This window comes from Cannabis sativa, chromosome 4 (genome assembly GCF_029168945.1).
Source record: "Cannabis sativa cultivar Pink pepper isolate KNU-18-1 chromosome 4, ASM2916894v1, whole genome shotgun sequence".
Taxonomy (NCBI): Eukaryota; Viridiplantae; Streptophyta; class Magnoliopsida; order Rosales; family Cannabaceae; genus Cannabis; species Cannabis sativa.
The window spans coordinates 76,970,519-76,990,611 of record NC_083604.1 but is presented as its reverse complement, the minus strand read 5'-3'; the positions used below and the strand labels follow the sequence as shown (position 1 = coordinate 76,990,611).

The window sequence follows — 20,093 nt, the reverse complement described above, 5'->3', positions numbered from 1 at the left end:
TTTTGAATGTAAAAAGGACTGATCTTAGACGAATTGGACGGTGAGATTTGATTTAGCGCCGGAAAAAGACAAAAGCTTTTCTATTGTTCTGAAACGTAAACAGTGTCCGGTTCAGACGAACAACAGTGATCCAACATGTGCATTGGACAATCAGAAAAATGCATATATCCCCAGAAAATAAAAATAATTGAAACTCATGAATTCACTTATTGTGAAATTCAAGAAAAATAGAAACAACTTCAGAGACTCAGGTGGTAACATAAACTTGCAGTTTCATATAACATGAGATTTCGTACCATATATTTAACACACGAACAAACTTAAAAAAAAATAGACTCATCATCATCATAGCTATTGCTACTACTACTATTACGTTATAAATTATAATAATAATAATAATAATATTTCATTATATCATTAATTATTAAATAATAATATTATATTAACTATAACTGGCAGTCTTAAAAGAAAGAAGTGATGAGAAAAAGCGAAGAACAAACAAAAAGTTTTTTTATATGTAACTGAAAAAGAAATATAAAAGAACTCAAAAGAAAAAGCAAAACTAATTATAAGAACATAGAATTATCCCATTTTCACTCCATCTATGTAAGAAGGAGAAAAAGGAACTTACCAAAAAGAAGAAAAATATATATTTTTTTTTTTTGTTGACTGAGAGCTTAGGCAAAGACGACCATGTTGAAATTTGTAACGTCATCATTGCCATATAACGTTTTTTTTTCTCGATTCAAAAAATTAAACTACTACTACTAATACTACCATCGATCGATCTTGACCGTTGATTAAGTTTTTTTTTTTTTTTGGTGATCATGATCATCTTGTGAAATCGTGGACTAGGCTAGGCCGATCCGTAACGTTGAGTCGCCAAGAGAGGAAAGAAATGCCGTTAGAATCGTTAACGGGTTCATGATTTTCATCGTCCATGAACCGAAACTCGTTTCCCATAGCCGCGGCTGCAGGAGAAAGACAAGCCATTTTCTGAGCTTGAGAGTGTTGTTGGTATTGATGATGATGATGATTGCTCCATGGATTATTGTTGTTGTGATGATGGCTGAACATGTGGCTCGGCTCTATTACCATTCCCGAAGCTGCGCCGACGTTAGCTGTCGACGTGGCGGCTGCTCTTCTCTCTTCTTTTTTGAATCGAATCCCACAAGCATTACAAAGTGACTGTTGAAATGACCAAAAGAGAATTAATAATTAAATAAAAACATAACTAATTAATAATTAAATTAATTGATTAATTAATTAATTACCTTTGGGCCTCTTGGGCCGTTTCTCCAGAGAGGAGTAGAGGTAGTGTCACAGTTGGCGCAGCGCCGAGCCAAAAGAGGATCACTGGCGGCGGCTGAGCTGCTGTTACTGTTCGAGCCGTTACGAGCAGCGTGTTTGTGAGAAGATGATGACGTAGTAGTCGTTTGGTGTTTGTTATGATTCGGCTGTAACAAATCCCAACAGAAATTGGAAACGCAAGAATCGTTTCGTCGTTCGGCGTGGCGCATTCTTTGCTGGTGTTTGTTATTATTGTCGTCGTAATAATCATGATCTGGTGTAGTTGAGAGACGAGTCGATGGTGTACCCAGTGAAAGTGTACAATCAACAGAAGAAGAAGGAGATGCGAAGGAATACATATCTTGGTTATTATTATGATAAGATGTATGATCGTTACTATAATGATCGTACGGCTTGGGATTAGGCATGGAGAATAGCATAGAGAAAGAGTTGTTATTGTTTTGGTTGTGGTGATGGTATACACCACATGAACATGGTCCCGCCATATTCCCCTGTGAGCTACAGCATCTATGCATCATTTTGATCTTCTTCTTCTCTAATTTTCTACACTTTGCTATTTGAAAATTAACAAATGGGATTTCTCTGGTAAATTGGAAGGTAAAATGAAAAAAACACACTTGGGTTTTGAGAGAGAGAGAGAAATGAGAATAAGTGAGAGAAGAGTGATGAAGTGAGAGATATGAGGTGTGGGTGTTGTTGTCCGTTAGCTTTATAAGCTAGTAAAATGTTGAAATACCAGTCAGCACCTGCAGTCCACGTTGTCGTGAATAGCAAAGAGAAAGGGATATAATATATATTATTGATATTGATACAATGATACGTATATAGTAAGAGAACAAGTGTTTTATTTATTTAATAAATAATTATAAAGAGAAGAGAGAGAGAAAAGGGGGTTGGGGGGACCCAATTATTTACATGTTACAGAGAGAGAAAGTGTTGGATATAGAGATAGGGATAGAAGACTGAGTCATCTCTAGTCAGGAGGAGTAATATTAATCAGTGCTGAGTGTGTGTGTGTGTGTTGGGGATTTATGAAGTGGTATAAGGTATAAACAAGTGTAAGAATAAAAATATGTTAAGTCCTATATCCACACGATTCAATTAGGAATATGTTTTGTTTTTGAATTGGGTTAATTAATTGGGTTGAGTGCCGTTATTAAAGAATTAATTAATAATGAAAATTATATTAGGAAAAACAAATAATAAATAAATAAAAAAGAGAAATTAATTAGGAAAGGGAAGGATATGATAGTGTTGTTTGGAGATGTGAAATATGGTTTGGTCATTGGGGGATTTGGGTCAAAAGAGCCCACGTGACTAGGGGGAACAGTCTTCCATGGATCTGCCTTCTCCGATCACGAGGCCTATTTTAGTCTCAAACCCAATACAAAACATCAAAACCTCTGTCCGTATCCGTATCTCTGCCCCCCCTCTGTTCTGTCACTGCCACCCTCCCAAGGAAAATGGAATAGTCCCCCCACACCCCCTTCAACTCCCACTCCCTTCTCCCTCTGCGTCCTTCTCACCTTCCTATAAACTATATCAACCATCCTTCTTTACTTTTAATAAACATTCCCTATTACATTACACTCACTAATTAACAACTTAATTAATTCTTAAATTAAAAAAAAATCTAAAACAGACACCCATAAATTTATATCAATTTTCACTTATTTTTTACTTTAATAAACACTTTTAAAAAAAATATTATAAGTAATTATAGAACGTTATCTCATGATTTTAGTATTTCATAGTAAGTAGTGCTCTAAATTAAATTACAAAAAATACTAAAAAAACACTTAAAGTTGTAGTGTCATATTATTAATATAATTAAATATTAAATTATTTAATTAAATAACTAATTTTGCTAAGCATTTATTGGTGCGTAACAATGAGACTCCATACTTTATTACACACGGTATAATACTACAGCACCCAATGGTTCTACTTATCATTTCTCTTTACTTTTACTACTCTTCTTCTTTAGTATATTCTCTTCATATTAAATCAATTCATTATAAATTGTTTTATTTTAGATTCAAAAGATGCATGCATGGACCCCATTTATTTTATTCTTAATTATTATTCATATAAATAATATAAATAATTTTAGAGTTATAAATATGATTTAAATTTAAATAGTGGTTTAATATCCAATTTTATTATTTGTTCATTGTAATTATTAATAATTAATTAAGTGAGATGGGAAGAGAAGAGATGCCTAATTAAGAATATTAATTAAAATGATTCCCACATATATTAAAAAAAATGATTCCCACATAATTTATTATTTAATTTAATTTTTTAAAAAACCAGACATCACTACAAAAAATTACTACTTTAAGTAACAATTTTTTAGTCACAACATAAATTTTTTGTGACTAAATATAATTTTTAGTGAAAACAAAAAATTATTTGTGACTAAAAATAATATTTAAACACAAGTTGTCACTATTTAGTTTTAGTCATAACAAGTATTGTGACTAAAAATATATCTAGTCACAACAAATTGTAATTTTATTGACTAATACTTTTAGCTACAGATCATTTAGTCACAATATAGGAATAATAATTTTATAATTAGTCACAAGTTTTATTGTGACTAAAAGTAAAAAATTTTGTAGTACGTATGATTATTATTTAGAAAGTAATAATGCAATATTACTAATTATTAATTAAATACATGTTTTTGTAAATTAATTTATAAGTATACCTAGTATGTACTATTATTATTTTCAAATACACTTCTATTCTACCTACCAAACTATTTGAATGTGGATTAATTCTTGATCGAATATTCTCAGGTTACTATATCATATATATCCCGTTCTTTTAAATGAAACATCAAACTCGTACTTACTTTTAAAAAACATAACACATGAACATAGTTACGTACACACAATAACACTACTATAAGTCTATATCATGATATACTACTTGGATTGAATTCTCTATTATATACATTACCAGCTATAGCTAGCTATATCTATATAGCTAGCTACCCATATTATTGTCACTATTATGCATATTTTGGTCACGCGCACAATGTGAGAGATTGGGTTTATGTACTAGCTCTTTAAATCATCTTCTATCTCTTATCTCTCTACATAGTCTATACTAGTTATTATTACCTCCGTTATTAGTTGTTGTAAAAGATAGTCAAATCCGTCAAAATCTCCGGGAACAAACAACAAACAAAACACTCTACAGTCAGTTTTTATGATTTTGAGCTTAGTATATATAAAAGTGTGTGTGAGTGTGTACCGTACAATGGTATCACGTGAACCCAATAACAAAAGCCAATTTCGTCATCATAAACACCTCAACCCTCTCTTCCGAATCCATCAACACACAATAGTAGCTTTTTTTGATTTTGTTGTGTTTTCAAAGAGAGAGAAGGACGTGTAATAATAGTCATTGGTAATAATAGAAGATCCTGAGATTTTGATCAGACAGAGAGAAAAAGCTAAAGAGAGATACGTATTTGTATGTGTGCGTAGTGAATAGTGTTTGTTTTGTGAGTTAACTTGATAAAGGTATAGTATGCAATCATCAAAGCAACCAACACTTGTTTATTTTTGTGTGCTCATAAAAAATAAGAGAGAGAAAATGAGAAGAATAAGAAGTTAGTCAAAGAGAGAAAAAATAAAAATAAAGAAAAGTGTTGGTATTAAATGAATAAAACTTAGTGTGTGTGACCCACATCATCATGGCTCAAGCCAAAACAAACTCGACCCCATTTGATCAAAGATTCAAATAAATAAAAAAAAAAAAACAGTGAAGAGAATCGGATCGTCTAGAGATTGATGAGACCACACTGTTCGACAAATGGGACGACCACCGCTTTCCAAAAGATGCTCTCTCTCTTTGTTTTGTAAACTACGAGAGAGAAAATTTTAGAGATTAGCCCAACAAACAAACAATACACTAATTAAATTAAATTTTATTTAATATTTTACCACATGCAATAGGGTTATAATCCCCATATACTACACGCGCTTTCATAATATGTGTTTTTCACTTTCCTCTTTAATACATAGAGTTTGAAGTTCACGCTCCATTGGTTGGAGTACCTCGGTCTAATGCATATTTAAATTAGAGTCACAATTAATAATGAGGATCCCGTTTATTCTCCTTTTTAATGGAACTCTGGGATTTGCTTAATCATAACTCAAAATACATAAATAAAAATTAATAAGAATAATATCAATTCACACGGTGTTTAATCATGGTGTTATGTGGCTCGTTGGATTTGGTGGGACCCATTTGGGCTCGGTTCCTCTTTTCCAAGGCACGAGCTAGAGAGAGAGAGCCAGATCGTATATATGCGTCTCTCTCACTCTCTCTCTCTCTCATAAATAATAATAATAATAATCAACACTATCAGCTAATCAAGGTGCCACGTGGGCGCCTATTTGCATGCATGCATGCAAATGTTAATAACTTGGGGAAGCTCTTTGTTAAATAATAATAATAATTATTCATTATTAAAGCATTATTTTTTTTTTTAATTTTTAATTTTTATGAAATTACGAGCTTTGAAGGAGAACCCCATTAAAAATACATATACATTCCTCAAAAGCAACAAGATACAACTGGAATGTCTGTCCTTCCCTTTCTCATCGCGACCCCTATATATATAAATATATTAGTATTTTGTTATTTGGATTAATAATTTTTATTTATTTTAAATTTATATATATAAATAATAGTTTTGTTCTTTTTGGGTTTATGTTTGGGATTGGTCTAGTGATTTTGTTGGGTTTGACAGGATCTTTTTCTCTCTTTGCCAGGTAAGACTAAAGTAATGATATAAAAACGGGAGAGAATTAATGAAAAGAAAAGTAAAATATAATAAAGCAAAGCAAAATGGTTATATTGGATTTTGGATTTGAGAGAAGAAATAATGAAAAATTGGAATGAAAGTGGACCAGTATTTGGAAAAAGGAAAAATCCCTAATAAGCTAGCCGTCCTATGAAAGTTATATACTTGTCAGTATCATCACATCTCTAAAAATCTAAGAACAACATACACTGTAACCTCTTATTGTCTCCTCTAAGGAAGTCCAACTACTCTAACCAATTAACCATATATTTATATATAAAACTAAAGCCCCTCTTATATACCCAATAAAGTTCTTACTACTCTTCCTATGTTTCTTTTTTTTTTCGATTCTCTTTTCTTTTATTTAAATTTCAATTCTTGGAACAAAACATGATAGAATTCTTCTTTCATGATCTTCTCTCTATTTATCCATTTAAAAAAGAAATGAAAAATGAAAAAATCTTCTCTCTCTAGCTATATATATTGCTTATATTATTTTCCCTATAATTATACTTAATTATGTGAAATTGATTAATGACTTATGGCTTCGTGCCACATAATTATAAGATGTGCACATTATATATATATATTAATACAATCTTTACAAAAAAAAAAAAATTATCAATCCTAAGTACTAGAGAGTATAATAATTTGTTAAATATATAAAAATAATTAGACTGTAAATATTTTAATTAAAAATATTAAGATGATGCCACAAATGGTGGAGCATATATGCATGTTAATGTTATATCTTAAATTTATAGAGATGTAATTAGCTAGTTAATTATAAAACTTATTTATATCTATATATGTAATCTTATTATTATATTCACTAAACATATATAGTAATATTATATTTCATATAATCTCTCTTTAAATATAAAAAACTGAACCAGGGTGTTTGATCGTATATTAATTAGATCTCAAAGTTGATCAATCATGAACCGAATCTGTTGAGTGTATTACGAAAGGGTTATAAAATAACTTATTAAGTGTTTTAAGAAAATTCTCTAAAAGAAATAATTATTTACAAAAATATAACATTTACTATTTAATTTTATCAAATGTATATATATATGAATTGGTGAACGGCAGTATTCAATATCATGTTAAATATTATATATTATGGGTACGTAAAATAGTTTTGAGTCATTCAATATATAAATTATAAAGTATAATCAGTTACTCCAATATTCAAAATATATATTTATAAATATATAAATATATATAGATAGCTTGTAAGGCAGGCAGTATATAGTCTAAGGATCGAAAAAAAGATGAATCTTCTAAAGAAAAAAAAAACCACCGACACTTTCTATTATGTGCCAGAAATTAGGGATTGTTATTATTGGGTCAGATCTAGTCTTGTTGAATCCATATATATATGTAAGACCCTTATCACTTTTTTCTTCTTTGTTCTTCGTATGATGCATGATATATCTTTATCTTCTGCACTTTGAATCTCTTTTGAATTCTTTGCACTAAGAATATATCGTCAAGCTAGAGACTACTTACTAACATTGTTAATATTAATATTCCCTACGTACGTACATCGATTATTATTTGAAATGGAATATATTAATATTATGCAATCATAACTGCACGGAAATGATTATATATATATAGCTACAGTATTTATTGCATGCCCTTTCTTAGCCCGGCCTGATTCCCTCTATGCACCACGAATATATCTTGCCCGAAAACAGTGTATATATCTATACATATTACATACACCATATATACTATATATATTTAGCAACCTGGATCTGCATATATATGGTAGTATAAATATATTCAAATCTTTGATCTTTCTCTTTCTATGCTTGTGTTTAATTTTTTATTTTTTTTTTGAAAGAATGCTTGTGCTGTGTTTAAATTAGTGATATTCTTCCTTACCAAAAAAAACTAGTGCATTCTTTTGCATAAGAAAAAAATTAGTAACAATTTTTTAACTATAAGGATTGTGAATATACATTGTCAAAAATTTATGTTACCAAACTTATTATCTTATTCTTACCATATTAAAAACTCAGTACGTATGTGAAATTTTATTTTTCAATATGATTTGGCAAAAATGATTTAGTAATATACATATAGCGGCATATTTGATTAATTACAAAATTTCACATTTCTATTTTAAATTTAAAGTTATTGACCAAGATTTTCAGTAACAGAACAAAAAAAAAAGAGAGATATTTAAAGATATTAAATAAGATAAAACATTACGATTTTATGCGGTTATAAATTGTGTGTTTACAGCAATGAGAGTTCCTTTGAGATTTCTATTGCATTTTTGGAAGAAAAATTTATAAAAAATACTAGAATTTTAGTTAATTTTTACAACACTAAAACATTTTAAAAAATACTGTGTTTTTAAAAAATAATATTAGAATACAAAACAGAACAACTCAAAACAACAGTGAAATAACTAAAAACAACCCTACAACAATAATGAAACTTTAACACAATACATAATATAGTGTTTGACATAATTATCCCTACAAATTTTGGGATTTTTTTCGTACATATATTTTTTAAGTAATAGAGTACTATCACATCAATTTTTCAAATAATCAACTGTTATTATCGAATTAATTGTTTTAAAATTATGTAGTAGTCATATATATATATACTAGCAAAAAACTACGTCCGAGGCACGTATATTAAATTTTATGCTAATTTTTTTCTATGTTATTTGAAAGTTATATAATTAAAAATTAAAGAAAAAAATATTATTAGTTATTAGGTGAGATTATTATTATGTGTATAGGAAGAAATCACAAATTAATTAATCTTATAATCTTAACTTTAATCAAATAAGGTTCTAGATATATGAACAATAAATAATCACGTAAAAATCAAAAATAATTATTTGAATAAAGAATTCAATATACACAGTTATATATATGAATCTCATTATTCAAAAATAATTATTCAATATATGAACAATAATTTGTCACGCTATATGTTTCCCAATAAAAAAATCCACCTCCTCATAGTCAAAAATAAATAATACATGTAATACAGATCTTTGTAATGGAGTACCTAAAAGAAACAAAACTTCAGTTACCATAATCGGAAAAGGTTTAAGTGAACTAAATAATGACTAAGAAGATCTAAATTACAAAATGAAAATAACATGTTTATATGAGTATGATTTTTTTACTATATGAGCATGATTGATCTAAGAGAAAATAGATAAACCTATAAACATATAAATATACTTAATATTAATTTTGACAAAGAAACAATTTAATTATAAACAATTCTAAATATCAGCTTAACAATTTTAACACACTAATGTATACATCATGATAATTTTATTTTATTTGATATCAAATGATAGAGATTATTGAGGTTTTCAGCCATGGAAAACACACTATGATCAAAAAGTAATGCTCATTAATTGTATATTTCAAAGAAACTCTAATTTCCATGAATGTCCCTAATAAGATATAAACAATAAAGTTGTAAATTAAAAAAAAAAAGTAGCAAAATTAATATAAGAAATAGAACAAATTGAAGATTTATACAATACTAATTTGAACTCTTAGATGCCATTAGCGAAGAGGCAAAACTCGTTAGATCCCCTAGTAGAACACTACCTTAATGGTCTGAACACAAAAATTGTAGAAATCAAAATATGAATAAATTAGCATCATCAACAAAAGGAAAATTAAAGGGAAAAGACTTAATAATTACATGACAAATAATTATTAATTGAATTAAAAAATTAAGATTATAAGATTAATTCAAATTATTGTTCATATATTGATTCTAGAAAGAGTAAAATTAAGATTATAAGATTAATTGAATTAAACTTTTTGATATTAACAAAATTGTTGCTTTAATTTTTCATCACACTGAAAACATATTGTTTTAGCTCTATTAGACAATCATATTTTCCCTCGTAAAAAGTCTTTTTTTTTTTTTTTTAATTTAATTGAAAGATGTGATGTTTGAGTAATTACATGTATCGTGTAATTGAAGATTTGATGTTGAGTCATTTTTTTATTTTTATTAATGATGTTTATTATTTTTTTTTATTTAATGAGATTTATTTTATTATATATAAATAAAAAGTGATCCATGAATTTTTCATAAACCATTTTATTTTTAATAATAAAACATTTTATTTTTAATATAAATAAGAAGTCACCATGAATTTCTCATAAACAAAGAATTCAGTTATATATGTACACTTTATATAGAATAGATATATTACCATCATATCACTAAGTCAAAAATAAATTGATAGTGGTAACCAACGAATTACTAACACATTAATGTATAAAATATTTAATTGGATACTAGTAACCAATTATTATTATATATATAAAAATGAATATTGGAACAATAATAATAAATAAATAATTACAATGCAAATAAATAAATTACAAATTTCGTATTTATGTAAAATTTCCTATTAACAAACTATCTAATAAAAATTGCAAATAAAATAGAATAAATGATATATATCTATATAATACTTGCTAAAAGACACCAAACACCCTCTTATTTATAAATATCCCTACTAGTAAAATTAAATATCGGATCACTTAATATGTTTAATATGCAATAACTTTTTAGAATATTACTCATTCGAAATATAGGAATGCTCATACTACATAATACATTTACTATTAAGGTACTTCTAGTTGGGCCTGGCCAGCCCATAATAATAGTTAATCTAATACTAATGGGAAAAAAATGGTAGTAAATATATATTTGTAAAGTTTGATGACAATTAATTCTTCTTGGAAAGAAGGTTGTTTCTTAGGTCAGCTACATCAATTTCACCAATATGATTCTCTGGAATCCAATATCCTGTTTTTGGGTCTCTCATCCAAAAAAATCCCTTCTTATTATTAGTCTCATTCCCAACATTACAACTACTACTCTCCATCCTCATCTCACCCTTTCTCATTGTTGTTATTTCCCCTCTCACAACATTCCCTACTACAACCGAATAACATCGCCTACATTACCAAAAAAAAAAAACTTATATGTTAAATTAAGTAATATTTTTTATTTAATCTATAAATATTATTTATAAAATTGTCATGTAATTACGAACTTGCAAAAGAAAAAAAGAAACTAACCTCAAAAGAATAAAAGAGTTGAGTATTGTAGCCTTAGACATGATTATTATTATTATTAAACCAAGATTATATTATAGGTAGGTTGGGGAATATATTTTTGAAATACTAGAAGAAGCCTATAAGAATATAAGTCTGTATACGAATATAAGGAATGATGGGAGTTCAATAGGTATGATCGTATATATATAGTATAGTGAAAAAGATAATAGAATATTGAATCATATATCTTTTTTTTTAAAAAAAAAAAAATTAATATATTTCTTATAAATGTATAAAGAATCTGTTTAATTAAATCAATAGATATTTTTACCATTTAAATAGGAGTACTAACGAAGCCGTCCTATGTTAAAAAAAAGTAATAATAATAGAAAAAGATAAAATCTTTCCTTTTTTTTATAAAATCTTTCTCTTGAAAAATAAAAATTTAAATTCAAAAACACTATAAATTAGGATATTCCTATTCTATATATAAATGTTACCATGAGAAAAAACACTCTAAATATAACAGAGGAATAAAATTCAGTAATAATCTATACTATTTTGGTATTAAAAAAATAGTTTAATTTTTGTATATATATCCTTTAATTATTTAAGATATTCTATTTTTTTCGACAAATTCGAAATAATTTATTATAAGGCAATGTTCAAAGATTATTTCACACATATAAAAGAGAAGCATGTTCAAATCTTTTTTTTAAAAAAAAATCTTTTAAATTTCTCAAAATTTGATAGAACATCTTACTAAAAAAAAATTCTATACTCTATTTTTTTTGGTGTGCAACATAAAATTTTCCTAATAATAATAATTATAATTTCTAACCCGAGAACATGTATAAATGAATCAATGAAGATAACAAGACCACCATTGGCGAGTCTACCCTAACTGTTATTGACTTGCTCCGTTAATGGCCCAAACAAACCGACGGTCCATATTTCATCAAGATAAGATGCAACTCAAGTCAAATAAGCAAGGACTCTTCATTAATAACCAAAAACACTTGTTCTGGCTCAATCTCGAATCACTTAACTAATCTCTCTATTGTTGGCTCACAAATGTTGGGTTGTTGTAATATGCCTCATTGTAACTAATAATAATGGTCCTTCAATTTGGAACCCATGTACCAAAAAATACACCAAATTATCTTATAATAAATCAACACCAAACTGTCATTGGATTTGGTTAGGATCCTCTAACAGATGACTATATGCTATTAACTTACACAATAAAGATTCGTGATGAGATTGACATGACATGTTCTTTATGTTGTAGGACATGTCTTTGTTGAGAATCGTTTGTATTGGAAATTTGGAAAGTAAGCCCAAGATTGGACCTTATTCATCGCCATAAAAGCTTTATTTTCTGTTATGATCTTCAGACAGAAAAACACACTTCTGCTTTGCCATTTGAGGACACAACTAACAACTTATGTGTTTCGACCTGTGGATGTGGAATTCCAAGGCTGTCCAGTGTTTATGTGGTTAGTCGTGTACTCATCAAAGCTTGGTAACTTCCTTGTCTTTTTGACATTTGGGTTAAGAATAAAGATTGTGATTGGAGTTTAATATTTTGGGTAGAGACTAGTGGTCATTGTTGTGGACGTACTCCTACCTATTTTGAATATGCTCTTCCTTTGAAATGTTATAGAAGTACCAATCAGCTTCTCTTGGATGTTCTATGAGATTTGAAAACCAAGACAATCAAATCTCACCTCTTCTTTAATTGATTTCTAATGAAGAAATAGGTTGCCAACAAAGCCTACTTGGATTTTAATGCTTCTAAAGGATTCGAACTTGGGACCTGCTATTTATGAAAAGAAATCTAAAATTACTGTACTCTTTTGGTACACTTTGTTGTATTGTATTGCATAGTATTATATTGAATTGTATGAGTATTGTTTACCACAATAATATGTTTGGTACATGTATTAATAATTTATGTAAAATTATACAATCTATAAACTCAACCCAAACATCAATCTTGATCCTAGACCCGGATCCCATTCCCAGATTCTGACCTCGAACCCTAAGGTCGGGTCTGTGGTCTAGGGTCAAGGCTGAGGTTCAGGGTTGGTGTCTGAGTCGTGGTTTGGGACCAGGACTGAAGTCCAGGTACATGATTGTGTCAACAGCCAGGCCGGTTCCAATGCCCGAGTGTGAGTGCGAGTCCGAAATCTAGGTCTAAGGCCTGGTCTGGGTCCAAAGTCCAGGTTTATGGTTGGGGTTCGAGTCCAATTTCAGTGCAAGTCCGCGTCCAGAATCTGGGTCTAGGGTTTGGGTAAGGAATTTCGATCTCCAACCCCAAACGCTTTCTAAATATTATAATACAAACTAATACTAATAATTTGTTATGTATTAAATAATATATTCTCATTGTATTAAAATTTATAGTCGTAATAATTAATACAATACAAAATTTTATCCAAACATAATATTTTTTATTATTTGATAAAATACGACTCTTATATACCAAACAAGCCGCTAAATATTAATACTAAAAGACGGTTGAATAAAAATGTTACACTTTCAGTACTTTTAACACATTTTTTACTCTCTTACTGCCATAAGTTTTATGTTGGAATTCTAATAAAAGTGGGAACACTCATACATATTAATAAGATAATCTTCACAGCAAAATATGTTCTTTTGTTCATAATAATCTTCCAAGAATTGATGAACTGAACACCACCGCAAAAAAAAAAAACACTCAGTAGAAAGTATCACGGAAAGTTTACCAAGTTGGTCGAGCAACTAATAAATGATAAGGTAACACTATTAAATGGATGGTCAAAAAATTCGATACTGATAATTTAGTTACACTTTTACCATTGAGACTTAGAGTTAGAAGAGATCACCAGTTGCTTTCAGCTTCTTTAAGGTTGTTGATAATTTGGAAAGTTTTTCATTTTTAAGGACATTAGGTATGATTTGGTGTGTGTATAGTTGTAATCACGTTCTTTGAAGTTAGCCAAACAATCACAATCACAATCATTATAATTGTCAAAAAAAAATATGATGACATTGTTGGGGGTAACAGTAACAAGTTAGCCAATGTCCAAACTTTCAAGTACAACTTCACATTATCATATAACCTTCAGTCGAAACAATAATCCAATTTAAGTTCAGTTCTAATACGAATTCCGTAACTCGTACCTGTAACCACACTAGAGTGCTTCGTGAATGAGCTTTTCTGTAAGAGCTTTAGGTAGTCCCATAACTGCATCACTTGTTCCAACCTGTTACAGATAAAATCACTGTTTATAAGATTAATTACTAAGTTGAAAGACTAAACTCTCATAGCGAGCACGGAAAGTGATGGCGAGCTAACCACTGCATCTACAAAACGCAGTATCAGGGGATTTTCCAGTGTCAAGCCCCCAGCAACATTGAGTGTGACTGCCTCTTCAACCTGACCAACAACTCAAAAACAAACCGCTTTTTGAGAAGAAAAGAGAAAGAACATCTCAAGAGATTGTAATGTTTAGGAAATTTACCAGGCTGTCAATAATGTCCTCTGGTATGTCATGGAAATAAACCTGTGTATACATACATCAACTTGTATAATTTCTCCCATTTACACTAAGAATCAACCAAGAAAGCAAGATAAGGTATTTTTGAGCTTGACAAGAATTAAGCTTAGCACAATCTTTAGTCTAATCAGGCATTAAACTAATAAGTAATATGTTAGTAGATTGATACACTATTGATCCAATTTAGTTGTTGAAAGAATTAAAGAATAGGTATTTATTGATAACAAAGAAAGAAATTACTTATTTTCTAAGCTTTTCGTGATACTTTGATATCTCCCTGAGTAAATTTAACACTAACCAGTACAAATTAATTCCTATCCCTTACAATTAACTAGACATTTAAACTAACTCACCCCTAAACTCTTTCTTTAACTAACACCTTAGGACTATTAGCATAGCTCACTTAAAACAGTCCATTTCAGCCGTTAAGAATTTGAATACTCAATCTCTATAACTATAATCCTAATCAATTATCTTTCATGTCAAATATTTCTATACTATAAAAACGATTTAGATTGCATCAGACAAGTTAGTATGCAGAGTAAGACAACATACATGATTTTGACCTGTTGCAAATACTCAATTTAGCCATTGCTCTCACTTTTTGGCAAGGCTAAAACTACGAGTTAGCGAGAGAGTAATAAAAGCAGTACCTCTGCTCGCTCCCATCCTCCTCTTCTTTTTCCAGTTTTAAGGTTGGTTACAAGAACAGATCCTACAACTGCTGCTTGACTACCAGAATAGCCTGCAATTTCAGATGGATTCACTCGCTACATAAGCTAATTCTTGCAAAAGAAAGGTAAGAATTTTGGTAAAAAAAAAAACCTTTGATGAAGCTCCGTGCTTCTTCCTTGCTGGACGGTTTTTCTCTAATTTGTCCATAAGATACCACCACCTCAAAATCAATTAGACGATGCAGTAAGAAACACATCTTTTAAAAAGATCTACAAGTGAAACAAGAAACATATCACTAGAAAACAACAGGCATTGGTAACTTTTCACCATTGACGGCATTTTAACACTAATACATTTAAGAAGTGACAAGCATGCCAAACTTGATGGATTAGGCTAAATACAGTAAGTGATAACTGAGAGGACAAAAAGAGGTTGGATTGATAACTATTTCTATTAATAAAAACTGGGGCTAGGAGTGCTCTATTGACAACTTTTATATCCAAGAATACTTTGTCTAAGAGCAGAGTCGTATGAGGATAATGTAGTAGAAATTATGGCACTCGTATGCTATTTTATTCTTAAATTAAAACATGATTTTCATGCTTAGGGACACAGTAGCTCACTAAAATGTTAAAATTAGGGAGTTAAGAATAGCTAAAAGGAAAGCTAAGGGCAAACATGAATTGATGCATACTGTGTCTGCAGTAATTAAGAGTCTTTCCTGAGAAACTTCTTCCAATTGACCTGTACTTTTGAGTCTTGATATTATGGCATCTGCCTGAGAAAAATAAAACAAGTAGCCATGAATGAATGAAGTTTATAGGTTTCACAATACTTTAACTAGAGAAAATAATAATGAACAAAACTAATGACCAATTGAACCAACCACTAATTCACAATGCATTTCTCTAATCCAAGAAAGTTGTACAAAATATATAGCTTTGAAGAACAACAGAACAAAGAACAAGACCTACTTTTGCCTCAGCCAAAGCCACTACCAATTCTTCTGGCGTTTCTTTCCTTATACTCCTCTCATCTATGTCTGCAGTCTAAACCACAACAAAACCAAATACATTTATATATATATACAGATATATATAAATATAGCCATGAATTCAATCTAACACACCAAACAAGAAAAAGAAATCATTATACAATTACTATTCTATACAAACACTGTACCAGTATAGTAAACTCATATCCCATTTCAGTAAGAAGTCGTCGCCGAGCCATTGAAGCCGAACCCAGTATTATCTATCACCAAAAATCAAAACTTTAAAACTGGGGCACCATTTTTTTTAGAATTACGATCTGGGCTTTTACAAAATAGAGCTTAAATGGGTAATGCAGCTTCAGAGAGAGTTGTTATAATAGTATTATGCAACGAACCTGGAACGACATCTTTCTTCACCGTCGTTTCACGTTATTCTATTCTTTCTCAGAGATAAGAAGATAAAGATATGAAAGCTTTCGATTTTGGACCACCTTTCGTTATTGCCCAAATAACAGGAAGAAGGGAAAAAAAATCAAATCTTTTGGCCAGAGAGGTATTTAAATGTCGACCCTTTAAAGTAAATTAATAAATAATAAATGAATTATGTAATTACCTAAAAACGACGACGTTTTTAGGGTTCTTATCACTGCCTCCTTTGCCTTTGTCCCTTTTCTGAATTTGAAGTTTAACGAAAATGGCGTCTCAAAAGGACGATGGTGAACATAGTTCTTGTCGAAGGAAGAAGAATTTCGGAAGTGGAAGCTTTGTTTCTGATTTAAGGGATCATTTTCATGAGTTTATTCAAGCTTCGGCTAATGAACACAGAACTTGCTTCAAAGACACGATTCGGAAGGTTAGTAGTAGTGCCACTGGAATCTTTATCAGTAATCATTTTTTGTGGGTTTTGTATTCTTGGAATTGATTCTGTTACTTTACACATGGAAAAACAGTTGTTTAAAACTTCAAAGGTTGTGAAAGGAAACAACAATGGTGGTCGGATTGAAGAAGGTGAAGTTTCACTGCCTCTTCAGACAACCTTGGTTGAGGATTAGGTATTCATGTGATCAAATTTAGTCCTTTTTTTTCTCTTTTTTTTGGACAGAGATCAAATTTAGATTCTTAAAGCAGAAAAAAACACCAAACTTTTTTCATGTACTCTTTTTATATCTTTTCTATTATTACCATTTGAGATTTTACTTTAAAAATCATCTATTAAACTATATCTGAAAATGGAAAATGCTAAAGGGTAATTTCCAGCACTTGACAAAAAAAAAATTAACATAAAAATCTTGTGTCTTGTAGCAATGTTGTTCTGTTTGTAAACTTTTAGGTAACTATTACAATGAGGTCAGATATTCGATTTAACTGAGTTTTCTGTCTCATAAGACTGTAGGGACCATGATAAGATAACACAATAAATTGTCATATAAAGTTATTATGCATTACACAGATGGAAGATGACCATTTTCTATCAATTTTGAAGGTTTCACCTTTTTTCTTAAAAATATCTTTTGGGGAGGTCTTTATGGTATCATGGTCTTAGTTTTAATAGATTAAGAAGTAACAGAGTGAATATGACATACAATATGACAAGGAAATTAAAAAAGAAAAGAGAAAGAAAGAAAGAACACTAGATGATTATTTTTCTTGCTTCATATTTGTGCAATTACTGAAGAGAGTTTGTTGAATTAAGAAATAGATAAATATATGGAGGAATACAAAAGTGAATCGTTGACAGTTACTGGTTCAGTTGTTAATTGCTAGATCTGCTACTTTCAGAGAAAGTGTTGGGTTCTTGAGTTGTCTCTACTGGCTTAGTGAATGCCATTCTTCATTGGGATTTAGAGCTTTAAGTTCTTCAGCCTGTAGAGTAGAACACCATTTGAAAAGTCAGTATACACACATATATGCATTGTTAAATTGAGTGTTCATCTAATTTTTGGAATGATCTGAATGAATCTGAGAACTATGTTGAAAGAGAAAGATATAAAGATGAGATAAGCAATCTTTTACACATTCTAGACCATGTAGAACAAAATTGCCTGCCAGTGTTTTTAGATTCTACTGGTTTGGTTCAGGGACTGAACTGAGCAAAGTTAAAAGGTTTATCTGGGTGTTGGCCATATGGCATTGTGATTACAGCTTTTTATAGTATGATTTTCTTAGTTTGTCTTAGGTGATTAGATGGTTTAAAACAAAATGAAGTGAAGTGTAAGTTATATATATATACATTTGAAGATGAGATGAAGATATAATAATAATACTAACCTTTGTTCTTCATTGCTAATGTTGCTACTTCTTCTACATTTCCTATACTGAGGTATGGGAAATTTGCCTGACTCAATGCGGTTTATGTCTTCTTTAAGGATCTCATATTGTCTCTTTACTTCCTCTTCAGTTGTCCCTCCAACAATCTTAGCTATCTTATTCCAACGATCAGGTGTTTCCCTATCATAAATTGCCAGAGCATTTTCAAACAACTTGTTCTTCTCAGCTGTCCAATTCGATGAACAAGAAGAAGAAGAAGAAGAAGAAGAAGAAAACTTCTTGGTAGATGCCATTCTTGACTGACTATAAAACTTTTTCCTTATCAAGATTTGGAAGAAGTAACACAATTGTGTTGTTAGTTGAGAAAAAAGAAAGAAAGAAAGTATTTTTAGCTGAAGGGAAGGGATAATGAAATCTTAAACTGAAAGAAGAAGCAATAGAAAACAAATTGAATAAAAGTCAAATAGAATTTATATAATATAGTCCAAAATGAGTTATACAGGGAAAAGGGGTTTTATGCAAATTGGCAGACAATATTTTGGAGATAAAATATTATAAGATGTTCGTACTCTTATCAGTAACAGTAACATGAAATGTGAAAGAGAGAGAGACAAGTCAGTCAGTTGCTTGCTTTTGAAGATTTTTCTTTTGTTGTTGTAATTGTTGTTGTTGTTGTTCTTATTAAACATCAACTAGAAGTACTATGATGTTTAATATAATGTTATAAGCATGTGCATTTTGATTAGTTAAAGAATTCTTAACATTCTCGAAATTAATGATGATACTAAACAAAACACCCGTGAATTAATTTATAGTCTTAATTTTATTTATTTTTATTACTGTATATAGCTTTGTTTGCAGGATAATCCTAGTTCTTGAGAATCTACATTTACCTAATTAGCAGGTTAACTACGTGTTCTACATTGCTTTTATCTAGAAATCAGTGCAAAAATTGTTAATCCAAATATCAAATCCAGGTACTATCTTCCAAACCAAGAAGTCTCTAGTTTTAAAGATATAATAGAAAAATTCAACTAAAGAATATCATATGCTTTGATAACTTATAATATAATATAATATACGTGTCTATATTGTATTGTTGTTTAACTCAAAATTTAGGAGAATTCTTTTTGTTAACTTACACAAACTCTAGTTCATCTAATAAACTACTCTCTCCCTTGTTTTATGGCAGTTGTCAGTGCTTAAAAAAAATACCAATTATTATTATTAGTACCTAATAAATCGCTAGTTTCAAGAGTCCCTTTTAATAAGTATAGATTACAATGCAATTATGGATGTTTACTAGAATTTGATATTAAATTACTATTCTTTTTTCTTAGTTGATACTATAATATATTACCTTATTGGACAATTATGGTAAGGGACAAGGC

At 29.8% G+C, this 20,093-nt stretch overlaps 3 protein-coding genes across 4 annotated transcripts; all 3 read right to left on the bottom strand.

Annotated features, from left to right (window-relative positions):
- Positions 1-492: 492 nt before the first annotated feature.
- LOC115714445 (GATA transcription factor 18) lies at positions 493-2,184 on the bottom strand. The gene is made up of 2 exons (XM_030643158.2): positions 1,275-2,184; positions 493-1,188 (listed from the first exon to the last, which is right to left on the bottom strand). Exons 1-2 carry the CDS (start codon positions 1,827-1,829, stop codon positions 832-834), a joined length of 912 nt encoding a protein of 303 aa, XP_030499018.2. The 5' UTR covers positions 1,830-2,184; the 3' UTR covers positions 493-831.
- An 8,452-nt stretch (positions 2,185-10,636) lies between these two features.
- On the bottom strand, positions 10,637-16,972 carry LOC115714458 (uncharacterized). 2 transcript variants are annotated; one of them, XM_030643178.2, is made up of 10 exons: positions 16,830-16,972; positions 16,623-16,694; positions 16,415-16,489; positions 16,135-16,218; positions 15,591-15,660; positions 15,419-15,510; positions 14,730-14,771; positions 14,564-14,644; positions 14,389-14,471; positions 10,637-11,115 (listed from the first exon to the last, which is right to left on the bottom strand). In XM_030643178.2, exons 1-9 carry the CDS (start codon positions 16,839-16,841, stop codon positions 14,400-14,402), a joined length of 600 nt encoding a protein of 199 aa, XP_030499038.1. In that variant the 5' UTR covers positions 16,842-16,972; the 3' UTR covers positions 10,637-11,115; positions 14,389-14,399. The 2 variants fall into 2 exon arrangements, with proteins under 2 accessions (XP_030499038.1, XP_030499039.1); XM_030643179.2 differs by lacking the exon at positions 10,637-11,115 and having other exon boundaries at positions 14,212-14,489.
- A 1,039-nt stretch (positions 16,973-18,011) lies between these two features.
- On the bottom strand, positions 18,012-19,188 carry LOC115714472 (protein RADIALIS-like 4). The gene is made up of 2 exons (XM_030643197.2): positions 18,703-19,188; positions 18,012-18,297 (listed from the first exon to the last, which is right to left on the bottom strand). Exons 1-2 carry the CDS (start codon positions 18,993-18,995, stop codon positions 18,276-18,278), a joined length of 315 nt encoding a protein of 104 aa, XP_030499057.2. The 5' UTR covers positions 18,996-19,188; the 3' UTR covers positions 18,012-18,275.
- Positions 19,189-20,093: the final 905 nt, after the last annotated feature.